This window comes from Jatropha curcas, chromosome 5 (genome assembly GCF_041381405.1).
Source record: "Jatropha curcas cultivar XTBG-Jc1 chromosome 5, XTBG_Jcur_1.0, whole genome shotgun sequence".
NCBI classification, from domain to species: domain Eukaryota; kingdom Viridiplantae; phylum Streptophyta; class Magnoliopsida; order Malpighiales; family Euphorbiaceae; genus Jatropha; species Jatropha curcas.
In genome coordinates this window covers 4,015,058-4,027,069 of record NC_143155.1, presented here as the reverse complement: position 1 = coordinate 4,027,069, position 12,012 = coordinate 4,015,058, and the positions used below count along the sequence as shown (strand labels likewise).

The following is a 12,012-nucleotide window of genomic DNA, read 5'->3' as shown; positions in this document are numbered from 1 at the left end:
TTTAGAAACCAATATAAATTATATACTTAATCAAATACATAAATATAATAATGAAAGGCTTACTTGTTTCCTAATATACTGTGTAGCTGAATTATTGTCTCCTCTTCTTCAAAAGAAAATCGTCCTCTCTTGATGTCAGGTCTTAGATAATTAGTCCAACGAAGACGGCAACTCTTTCCACACCTTTGTAGCCCTACAAAGACATTAAAGCAAAAAAATTAGAAAGAAAAAACTTTAAAAATGATCAAATCTTTCAACTGCAGAAAATGAAAAGCGAAGATACCAGCATTCTTCGGTAGTGTTCTCCAGTTTCCATATCCATGTTTCTGTATATAATCAATAAGCTTTTGATCTTCCTCCGGAGTCCAAGGTCCTTTCTTTAGTCCATTTTTATCGCAACATGGCGCTCTTCCCATTTTTTTAGAGAGCTTGAGCTTGTTGAAGTTACTGTCTTTAGGTGTTCAGAGCTACAAAGAGTCGAAAAAAGAGTTTGCAAGTTGCAACAAAGAGATGTAGGGTCCGTATGGCAACGTACTTGTATAAATAGCGAAAGAGGAAGGGTAAGAAACAAATCGAAAGTCAAAATGATTCGGTGCCGTCCTCTGTTTATAAAAATGTCGACGTGTCCTTTAAAAATGTGGAAGTCTATAATGCGAAATTAAAACAATTAAGATTTTTCAAAATAACAAAAATAAAAAATTAATTTGTTATGCAAAATAATAATTGCTCATTAGCATGTCTCTTTCTCTTTCTCTCTTTCTTTTTTTTTTTTTTCCTCTTTATCTTATTAGTACTTTATCAGAGCCTATGGGTATCATTTTCCGGCTAAGAGTGTCACTCCTCACTATCAGAGCCTATGCTTATATTCTTATAATTGTAGGTTGAATGATAAATTCCACTTCAACAAATGACACATGCAAAATCAATTTTCAGGACAAAATCAAAACAGTGTTTTGAATATTTTTTTTACATGTTAATAATATCAGAATCTATTCTTTTTCACTTCTCTTTTTGAATAGAAATCTATGTCCACTTTGGGGGCCCACTTACCTGCCCTATGTGTATATATATGTGCCAAACCAATCTTGCAAATTGCTTTGCGGCTCATTTCTTCCTTTGTTCTAATATCTCACTCTGTTTTTTGTCTCTCTTTCTCCTTCTCTCTTTAACATATTATCCGTCGAAGATCACCTTTGAGCCCTTTCCTCCTTTGGAGTGCTGCCGTTAGAGAATTCCGTTCTATCATCAGCTCGAGTTGCCTGAAAAGCCAGAGCCCTTGTCAGGGGAAGTTGAAGTTTCTGGATTCCCTGTGGTTGGTTTTCCCTACTCAGTCTTATTTATTGTACTGTCAAGTTCATATTTTTGTTCTACAAGATACTAGTTTTAGTACAGTCATACGAAAGACTTCTTTCCAGCCAAGAAAGACTTCTTTCCATGGAGTCTAAGATGTTGGTCACTCCAGTTCAATCTAGCAAACGGTTCGCCAACAAAGCTTGCGTGTCTCGCAACTCTTTGAATTTGTTCCGATCTGAAAAAAATCCAAGCCCTTCTTGCTTTAGTTTTGGCAGTCCCAAATCCTATGCAAGAATCAATGGCCTTTTGGTTCTGAGCCTATGATATCCTTTTCAAGTTTAATTTTTGCTCGTTTAGATTTTATATTTTTATTTGAAACTTGTTTTGGGAAATTCTTTGTTTGTGCCTTGATTACGATATACTGAAGATAGTTCTTTGATGGAGAATCAAATTGCCCTCAATGAGGAGCAGTGTGCTTTTGCCAAAACTGAGATAGGAAATGAGCTGACAGTTGAAAGGTAAGTTGTGATTCTAAATTTCATTTTCATGAAGTTTTTGTTGGTGATATTTGTTTCATTTTCATCATGGGTAAGGTTTGAGGTTAACGGCAACGCGGAAAAGATAGAAGAGCTCGATGTAGATCTGGACATTATTAATCATCCTGAGGGTAAAGTGGTATGGCTTAGTCATGTTTCTCATTTGGTAACATATTATATTAGTATTAAATACCAAAGCTAATTGAATGTTATGTTTCTTATTTGGAAATATGTCATATTAGTATTAAATTCGAATCTAATTGAATATTTGTTATATATTTCTATTTTGGTAGGTTGATGCTAAGCACTTGGTGAAAAAGCTGAAAAAAAGTTTTTGTGGACAGGTTTCTGGCTTTCTGCCCTTACTCTTTCCTGCGTGTTGCACTTATTGGTAGTTAATCTGTTTATTATATGAAATTAGTGAGGTAGAAAAGGAGTGTGGGAGAAAAATGAGGGAGAAAATGAGGGAAATGACCGATGGCTGAAAGATTAATGAGAAATGTGAAAGCATGATAAGGATTATCACTTAAAAAATTACAGTGTGAGGTTTTAATGCTTTTACTATATTGTACTTTGCCTTAAGTATTATTTCAAATGTGAAATCTCCTTTACTGTTTCTTCCTTTTTCCTTTACCTTAATATGTTTAGGTGATTGAGATTCTGTTCAACCTTGAAATCTTATGAGTTGTTCTGTTCTAATGTTGTCCATTCGAATAATTTTCTTCCATTGAATTTTTCTTGCTCTGTCATTACTAACAAAGAAGCATAAAGAGATGGACTGCACATCTATGAGTCGGAACATGTTATCAACTTACTGTAATTTATGGTCAATTATCAAGACCTAATTGGATTCAGGCATGAGTAGTAAAAGTTCAATGGAAGCTTATATTTCATTTTATTTCCTTTTTGATTCAAAATATGATAGCACGAAAATGATGCTCTTAGCTTTTACCAATAATTTTTTTGTTGGAATTCTTGCAATTTATTATGAAGAATCTGAAGTTTTATTTTCGATCTGTATTTCTATTATTAGCAAATAAATATGGTTTTACTGTATCATGTATCCATCTATTAGCAAATAAGTTTGGTTTCCCTGTAGCATGTTATTGGTAGATATATGCTGACTTTATAGTAGCAAATAAGCTTATAGTAGTTTGTTGTTCATGTATTCTTGCAGCTAATTTTATAATATTTTTGCTAGTAGTTGGTTTGATATTTGGGATTGATTTGATGTGATGGCAATGATTGCTTTCTATTAAGTTTTAATTCCAAAATTCATGCTTGGTGATGAATGGACATTCAATGAGATCACAGTTGATGGTTTGGGGCCATTTAAGCCCCTATCTTATTTTCCTAGTAACAGAATTCTCAATCTCTAGATTTTGTTCTTCAACTAATACTCATAATAATTCTCATATTTGGTGGTTTGGGGCCATTTAAGCCCCTATCTTATTTTGCTAGCAACTGAATTCTCAATCTCTAGATTTTGTTCTTCTACTAATACTCATAATAATTCTCATATTCAGATGATGCATGAAGGTCAAACAGTACAATTTAGATATGGTAAATCCTCTGGTACTTTCAAAGTCAATCGTATCATCTTGGCTAGCAATGGTGCCAGGACTAGTCAAGGGATGCTTTATAAAATGACTAAGATGCTCTTTTTGAGTAAAAATATCAGGGTAATAAATGCTTTTCCATCTCTTCCTTAAGACGTTCTCTCTCTCTCTCTCTCTCTCTCTCTCTCTCCTTTCCATAGTTTAATTCTTTTGTAACTATTAAGTTATTCTATTGCCTTGGCTTCCAAGTGTGACAAAATTGATATTTTCTGCAGTTTTTTAATCAAGCTGTATCGATAAGGAGAATATTTCAAAGAACTATGGATTTAAGTGAAGTAGAGAGAGAATTGATGACTCTTGGACTCGGTGGGATGAGTGAAATCTTTAGAAAAATATATGAGAGAGTGCTGATTACCCGGACACTCGATCTGGAGCTATGTCAAAAGTAATATTTTTAATTATGCTATTCTGTTTGTATCATGCATATTTACAATCTTGGCCTTGTATCTTTTTCTTTTATTTTTGCTCCCTGCTTATTTTAAGTATTTATTTTATTTTTTATAGATCTTCTTGTTTCCATATAAAGCAAATTGCTCAATCTTATCCATTTAGAAATTGTTGACGTGAGTACTTCCAAATGAAAAAAAAGAAAAAGGTTAAACAAGAAGAATTTAACATAGTAAATGAAAATGGAAATGCACAAGCAACGCTTTAACAATGGTTATATTAGTTTCCTACTTGTTGTTAGGAGTCTTGGTGTAATGGCCGAGTACTTCTATTATGAAGCACATAGTTTTTCTTATCTGTATATTGATTTTTTATTCCCTCTAAATTACCTTCTGCTGAGATTTATTTAATATCGAAACTGTGTAACAGTTATATTTTTAACTGTTTCTTATGTTTCAGATTGAACAAAAGTCACGTTAAGGGGATACTCCTCTTTGGGCCACCTGGGACTGGAAAAACGTTGTTAGCAAAAACAATAGCAAAAATTCTGTATGCCGAGGAATTTGAGGTCTATTTTTCTCTACCATCAACACACACACACACACACACACACTCATGAAAAATGCCTTTATGGCCTAGTGCGCACAAAATATAGCTACAGGTTCTCTTAACAATTTCTGGTTGGCTATATCATTAATGAGAACAAATAAATAATTCACCATGTGTTGTTATTGTGCATATGCTGCAGTATATGTTTCTCCCATACGTTTTGCAATGTCATCATACAACCAAAAATTTATGCTATGTTGATTTTCTTTGGAAGCTGCAATCATGATTTCAATTTTTGTCTTGTTATATTTTATTTCTTATAGTTAATTGGATTTGCAACTTATAAATTGCTCTGCAATCAATGTAGGTTGTTGATGGGCCTCAAGTTCTGTCAAGCTGGTTTGGTGGAACAGAGGCCAGACTTAGAGCACTGTTTAATAAAGCTAGAGAAGATTCTAGAAGATATGGTGTGTTCATATAATACGTGTGTGTGTGTGTGTGTGTTATACAATAAGTTTTCTGCATTTTGTGCATTCAGCTTACCTAATTTTGTTTTTTTGTGTGCGTGCGCGCATAATACAATAAGTTTTCTGCATTTTCTGCATTCAGCTTACCTAATTGACAAGTCATGTAAGTTTGTTTTGGTTTAAACATTTCAGGAGAGAAAAGTGGCCTTCATATCATCATCTTTGATGAATTAGATTCAATTGCAAGGGTAAAATACTAAATATTGTTCTTGCAATTAGCACATATAGATTTATGGAAATTTTGTTCAGAAGTATGGATTTATGGAAATTTTGTTCTAATTATGCTTCTCTATTCAGAAAAGGGGGATAACTCCTGGAGAGACTGCGACTGACAGGATTGTTAGCCAATTGCTGACTATGGTAATTTATTTATTTTATTATTTACTCCAACCTTGTTCAATTTTGAAATCTTAAACACTAAAAAATTTTCTGTTTCTAGATTAATGGTGTGGAGGACCTGAATAACATACTTATTATTGGAACAACAAATAAGAAGGAATTAATTGATGAAGCACTCTTGAGGTACTCATTCTCTTTCATAATATTATTTCAGTCATCAAGTTATCATATGTTAAATAAAAGATATATTTCTTTTCCCCATATTGTTTTGAAATTGTGGGAAATAGTGAGCAGGCTGGTTTTAGCAAATGGCTGCACGGTTTCAACTAAGTGAAAGGAAATTATTTGTTAATTGATCTTTTACTGGTAGATGGATATGATTTCTGTAATTCAATAGTGTTAACTAATTTAAATGAGAATAGCTGTTAAGTTGATTAATTAAAGTAGAGAGATAATAAATTTTGGTAATTGGATCAGTTGAGGGCCATATAATTTTGTTGAAGTCATATTGATATATACTGAAGATGAGAAATGGTATAATTTTCTAGGAAATTATAAAAGGTATAATGGTGTTATTTTTCTTGAAGTTGCATGGATATTTAGTTAAGAGCGCATACAGCAGCTTTATTTGAAATTTCTTTTTCCTATTTCTTAAGATATGGCCTCTAATGAGTTTACTTTGCAGCAGTCAGTTTCATTTTATTTGATATAGGATTTTGAAAGTTCAAATAATTATTGTTTTTGGGTTGAATTATTGTACTGATTTTCTTATAAATCCAAGTCAATTAGGAGTTCTTGTCCACATAGGAAATAATCTTACTTTGCGTGGGGATATCTTTAAGGATTATTTCTCCTATAAAAATTGGAAAAGTCTTTTCCAAGCTTATATAGATTGTGAGTCAAATCCTAAAAAATCTCCACCTTAACTCCAAATTCCTTAACTATGGGAACAATATATTATTGCATGTCTTTTATTATAATTGAATGTCGGTGATTGAGCTTTAACCTTCAAATCCATCAACCTTCAGCTTCAATTACCTTGGATATAAGTTTGCTTCTATCTTCAAATTCTAAATATTCTTCATGTTAACAACTTGCTCGATCTTGGATCAAGAGCATCACCTTAATTCAAACATACCAAAAATCAATGAGTCTTCATCGCCAAAATGTGCACACGTTACTTTCTTCGCACGAAAGCCATTCCAACTTTTGATAGCACTTGTTAGACATTAATACTAACCCTTGTTATTGGACTACATCCACAGATATGCCATCATCCATTATTATAATAGCAACAATTGGATCCATAAGCTCAATGCTCATGCTCACACACTCACACCAATTAACACAGTCACACCAAGTTGCTGCCGACATACAGTAACACAATATACATCTTTGTGGTAAATAGAATAGTTTGTCCTTCTCATTCTCCTACGGACATAATTAAACTACTAATTACTTTAACATCATAAATCTACCACAAAGGTTGCGTTTGATAACACTTTTCCCATCCCTCGTATGGATTTTGGGTCAAATCCTAATTAACCAGTATGTAAGTTTTGTGATTCTTGCTGTTTGTGGATTATACTTCTTGTCTGTTTGATTGTATGGGCAGTTCTGTAAATGTCTAATTGGCTAAGAGTAGGATTTCTAGGACCCATTTAAATTATTACACTTCTCTAAATAACTGTGGCTGGTTATATGATGTCATTGTGGTCTTGGCTCTTTCTGGGGATTTTTTAGAGGTTGAGATATAACTGATGCTTGTATGGAGATAGTAAGTTTGTCTATAGGTGATACAGAGAAAAAACTTGCCTAATGCGTAACATGATTGCATATATTTGGCTCTAACATGTAATGCAACTGAGGGAGGGTGAATAGATGAAGTGGAAATTAGTAATTTTTGGATGCAACTCGAGGGAAAGGGTTAAACTTGTAAATTTCTTGTGTTAATTTACTTCATCGCTTTTAAATGGTTCATTGTGCTTTTGTTGTCACGGCACAATGTTACTTGAAAAACAAATATGGGAACTATGAACCTCTTCATATATGTTATGGAAAAGGAAAGAAAGGGTGAATTTCCATGGGCCTATCTTCAATCCTTTTTGTTGAAAGATAGTTTAACTTCATACAAAGGAGAATGAGTTTCTAGTGGAAAGGACCATAATGGTTTTCCTACTAGGTCAATATTAATAGACACCAATTTTCTGACTTCTAAGCTTGCTCCCAATTGAAAAAATGACATTTCTTATTCCTCATTTTTCTTTTGACATTTCTTAATCTCCATTTTTCTTTCTTATTCTGTTTCTTTCTTAATCCCCATTTGTCGTTATCATCAGTACAATTGTATACTGGATACTTTACCAAAATTTATACATAGGATGTATAAGTTGTGAATTTAATCTCCCTCCCTCAAAATTCAATCTCTTTGGTGATATCTTAATAATTTTGCTTTTCTCTTGCTTAATACCCTTATTTCTTGTCGATTTATGCATGTTAAATGAAAGAATTAGGAATTTAAGTAGTCCAAAGGACCTATTCTTTCTAATTTTATTAATCTTTGTGGTCCCATGCCCACTTTTAATTATTTTCCATTTACTAACTCCTTTGGAACAAATGGATTCCACAAAATTTTTTAGAATTTATTTGTAAAAACAAAGACATGCAAAAACATATAATTGATTGATTTTAAAGGTTTTTGTTGGATCAAGGGGTAGCCCATAGTTGTGAAAGTTTTGATGTGTTAAATTGGACCACAGTACAAAGATTTTATTTTATTTTATATTTGTTACTTGCTTGTGTGACATATTGGGGACAGTAGTTTTTCATTTATGGTCTTTTTCATTGAGCAATCCAGTATGTTTTAAAAGGTTTTTAAGTACAAGATACACAATGAGATGAGCCTGAGGTTATCTTGACTTCACCAATAAGGGAGCCAGACGAAGGACATAATGATGCCTAACTGATATTAATTTATTGATATCACTGATTAATACTCTTTGAGATTCATTAATTAGTTAATAAGCCTCCGAAATGTATAATACCTCTTCTTCTTCCTTTATTTTTCAGCAGAATCTTTTTTCTACTATTTTATTGAGTTACACATTTTCTGTCAAACAGACCTGGCAGGCTTCTCCCCATTGAAGTGGGCCTCCCAGATGAGGAAGCTCGTTTGAACATATTGAGGGTTCACACAGAACCTTACGAGCGAAGGGGCTACTTCCAAGATGTGGACCTTCGAGAGATAGGTGAGTTGTATTTGCCTCAAACTTGTCCTCAACAAAGATCACATGCATGATATTTTCCGTTTTCTTTGCAGCAAACATGACGGATGCCTTTAGTGGTGCTGATCTTGCTGGTGTGGTTAATACTGCCTTCTCCGATGCACTTGGCCGTACCAATTCCAATGATGGTATCATTCATGAGAGCCAGACTAGGATATACCAAAATGATTTTATCCATGGTGTCCGCGAAATTCGCCGTGCCAATCAACCAACCAAGGATGAAGACTGGGACGCATTGGTTTGAGAATTAAGGATTTTGTTTGTTTCTTCATCCAAGACTTGGAATCTCTCTGAGCCCTTTGATTGCCATTAAATGTGCAACTGTTATCATTCCTAGTATGACACTCATTTTTATTCTCTTTCCAGATTGACAGATATCAGGAAAGTAGACAAGTTCTCATTTCCAGTTGATCTGACTGTTTTACCTTTACTGGGCATGTTCTAAGTGCACACGTGTTTGAACCTTTTAATCAGGTTGTTGGGGATTTGCAGAAATGCAATTCCAATTCGTGCTTCTTTGCTGAGAATACAATTTATTATTTTAGTTCTGATTCCGGCTGTTATAATAAAAATATATGAATGTATATCCATGAAAGCATAATATTTAAAATATAACTTAGGTAGTTTTATGGTATTGGAATATTTTATAGCATATATGAGTTGGAAAGGAGTTAAAACTTTTATATTTAGTTAGTATTTCTAATTGATTATCGGAATTGAGTGTTTGGAATTATCGAATATACTGGGGTGTTCAATAACGTGCAATCCTCGTTCAACGTATCCGTTGAATGAATTTGCAATTTTTTAATATATTTTGTATTATTTTTACAAAGATAATATAAAAATTCAGTATTTTTAGTTATAATTATTATATGTATAAAAATAAGTGTAAACCACTATCATACATATCTTGAAAAATTTTAATAATTTTTTACAAAAGATTTTTTAACAAAATGGAACAGTTACAAAGTTGAAAATAAATAACAATTTGATCCAAGATCCCTCTATAAATAAAAATAAATACATATATAAATTATTGATAATCAAATTCAAAATTTTTTTGTGATAGTATACCAAAATAAAAAAAAAAATCAAAAGTTAAAATTAGTACCTCAATCATTAATAATAATAAAGTGAGAAGTTTTCGTTATAGCAATAGCAACAAAACTCTTGAGAGTAGAGAGTCTTCAATAAAATATTGATAATAAAAATAAAAAAAATCCTTGATAGTAGCCAAAGAAAATATAATTATTTGATAGATTAAATTTTCAATTGAGTTATAATTTAAATATTTATCATTTATTACCATACTAATAGATGTAATATTAAAATCAAAGTATAATAAATTTTTAAACTAAAAATATGCAACAACTTAAACAAAACAAACAGAAAAGCATTAAATGTTAAAAAAAATTACAATCATGATTTAAATAAATTTTTTTAAAAATTAAAAAACTTTATAATAATTGAAAATTAATCAAGAAATTTACTTAACAGATTAAGGATAAAAAAATTAATACATTCAAGAGAATGATAAGGTAAAAAGTAGCTAACAATATTAACAAAACAAACAAAAGAAAATATGAGGAAAAGAAAAGAAAAGAATTTCAATTTATAATTTATAAATTTTATTTTTTTATATTTTTAATATAAATAGTTAAATCCTTTTGCAATAAAATTATAAATATAATTGATTTAATATTGGATTCAATCAAAACTTCTCAATAGAATTTTCATTCCTAATTAAGATTGGATATAATTTTTCATTTACGATTTCTGATATATATTTAATTTAATATATATATATATATATATATATATGTAGTTTATTTAATTAGTTTATTATTATTAGAAATCTTATATATTCAGTTAGTTCACTACATTTTGTATTGCATTGAATATTATTAAATATTAACCAACATTTTGCATGTATTAATTGTCAAGGGAATATAAATTTCAATTAACTAATACAAACTATATTAACAAAAGTCAATGATGTTTATTCCCTATTCTTTTTCAAACTAATGAATTTATTTATTGAAAAGTAAATTACCTTTATTTTTGCAACCAATAAAATTAAAATTCTTTAAAGTTTTATATTTTTACCACATATATCTTATATAATATATAATATAATTTATTATTTTATCCAATAAAATTTATATTTAAATAGAAAATTTATATCCTTAATAATTAAACTAGCTTTATTTTTTAACAAATAAATTAAAATCCGTAAAGTTTTATATTCTTACATATATATCTTATTTAATATATAATATAATTTATTACTTTATTTAATAGAATTTATATTTAAATAGAAAATTAAAATCTTTAATAATTAAATAATCTTTATTTTTCTATTAATAAAATTAAAATCTTTAATAATTCCTATTTAGAATTAGATTAAACTTCTTATAGTTGCTAGAACATACTTAATAAATATAAATAAAAATTATTCTATTAATTTGTAAATAGAAAAAGTTAAGATTATATTTACCGTAAGAAGAATAAATGATTGCAAACTCAATAATTTTAAAATTAGCAAAGCTTGATTTAATAATTTTTGACAATCAAAAGCAAAAGATTCGTGATAGTCAAAAGTAATAAATTCTTGATAGTTAAAACTCAAAAACAATTAAAAACAAACGTATATATAATGGTATGATATAACAAAATTCTAATTAGAATAGTATTAAACAGTGTTTTAAGAACCGGACTGATCATTGAACCGGTAAAGTCAGAGGTTCATTGAACCGGGAGATTTAACCGAGTTAAATACGGTTCAATTGGATTTTTATATATAATTTTTTTAGATAATTTTTTTAAGTACAATAAAATATAGAATTTGTAAATACTAATAACTTTTTACAAAAAGAATAAAAATGGCTAATTTAATATTAAAAATAACTAATGACAATAAAGTATAATATTATTCATCACAAATTTACAATTTTAATTTTTACTGAAAAAATATGTTTGGTTAATCAAAAAAAAAAAAAAGATGCATTATAAATAGGCATGTAATAGAAAAAATTTATTTTATTTAAAAAATAATAATAATTCAAAGAAAAATAAACATCCAATCAAATTCAAATCTCATATCTTCACCTCTCAAACCCTTAGACAGTCAAAACCACTTTATCTGTCTTTGTCCCATCAACACAGCTTTTGCTTCTTACTGCAATTATGCACAAAACTTTCTAATAAAACTCTCTTGTTCTCTTCTTTATCATGTCTAGAATCACATTAAAATCCCTTCTTTTGCCAATCTTAAACCCCTCTTCAACCTCTCACAAGTTGGAAACTCTGCTATGAAGCTTCAAGCCCCTTCATTTATGGATCTTATATACATAAAAAAAGAAAATATACCAAGTCCACCATAAACCCATAATCAAAAATCCCTTAACTCTTTTGATTTTGATAAGTCTAAGCTCTCAATAATCACACAACAATAAAGCATAGTCAATAATGAAAAAGG

General features: G+C 30.2%; 1 protein-coding gene across 3 annotated transcripts; it reads left to right on the top strand.

Annotated features, from left to right (window-relative positions):
• Nucleotides 1-1,085: 1,085 nt before the first annotated feature.
• Nucleotides 1,086-9,085, top strand: LOC105628982 (vesicle-fusing ATPase). Of its 3 annotated transcripts, none has more exons than XM_089721164.1 (14): nt 1,086-1,312; nt 1,416-1,616; nt 1,716-1,811; nt 1,887-1,968; nt 2,123-2,173; nt 3,356-3,511; nt 3,664-3,833; nt 4,295-4,403; nt 4,752-4,851; nt 5,044-5,099; nt 5,209-5,271; nt 5,351-5,433; nt 8,371-8,498; nt 8,570-9,085. In XM_089721164.1, the coding sequence occupies exons 2-14, from the start codon at nt 1,435-1,437 to the stop codon at nt 8,776-8,778; spliced, it is 1,485 nt and encodes a 494-aa protein (XP_089577290.1). In that variant the 5' UTR covers nt 1,086-1,312; nt 1,416-1,434; the 3' UTR covers nt 8,779-9,085. The 3 variants fall into 3 exon arrangements, with proteins under 3 accessions (XP_089577290.1, XP_089577292.1, XP_089577291.1); XM_089721166.1 differs by having other exon boundaries at nt 1,393-1,616; XM_089721165.1 differs by having other exon boundaries at nt 1,086-1,616.
• The last annotated feature ends 2,927 nt before the right edge of the window (nt 9,086-12,012 follow it).

Bases quoted from the DNA above. Each gene is read 5' to 3' on its own strand.
- LOC105628982 (XM_089721164.1), top strand. From the start codon at position 1,435: ATGGAGTCTAAGATGTTGGTCACTCCAGTTCAATCTAGCAAACGGTTC. The intron at 1,617-1,715 runs ATATCCTTTTCA...ATTACGATATAC, and splicing joins CTTTTGGTTCTGAGCCTATG to TGAAGATAGTTCTTTGATGG. The intron at 1,812-1,886 runs GTAAGTTGTGAT...ATCATGGGTAAG, and splicing joins AATGAGCTGACAGTTGAAAG to GTTTGAGGTTAACGGCAACG.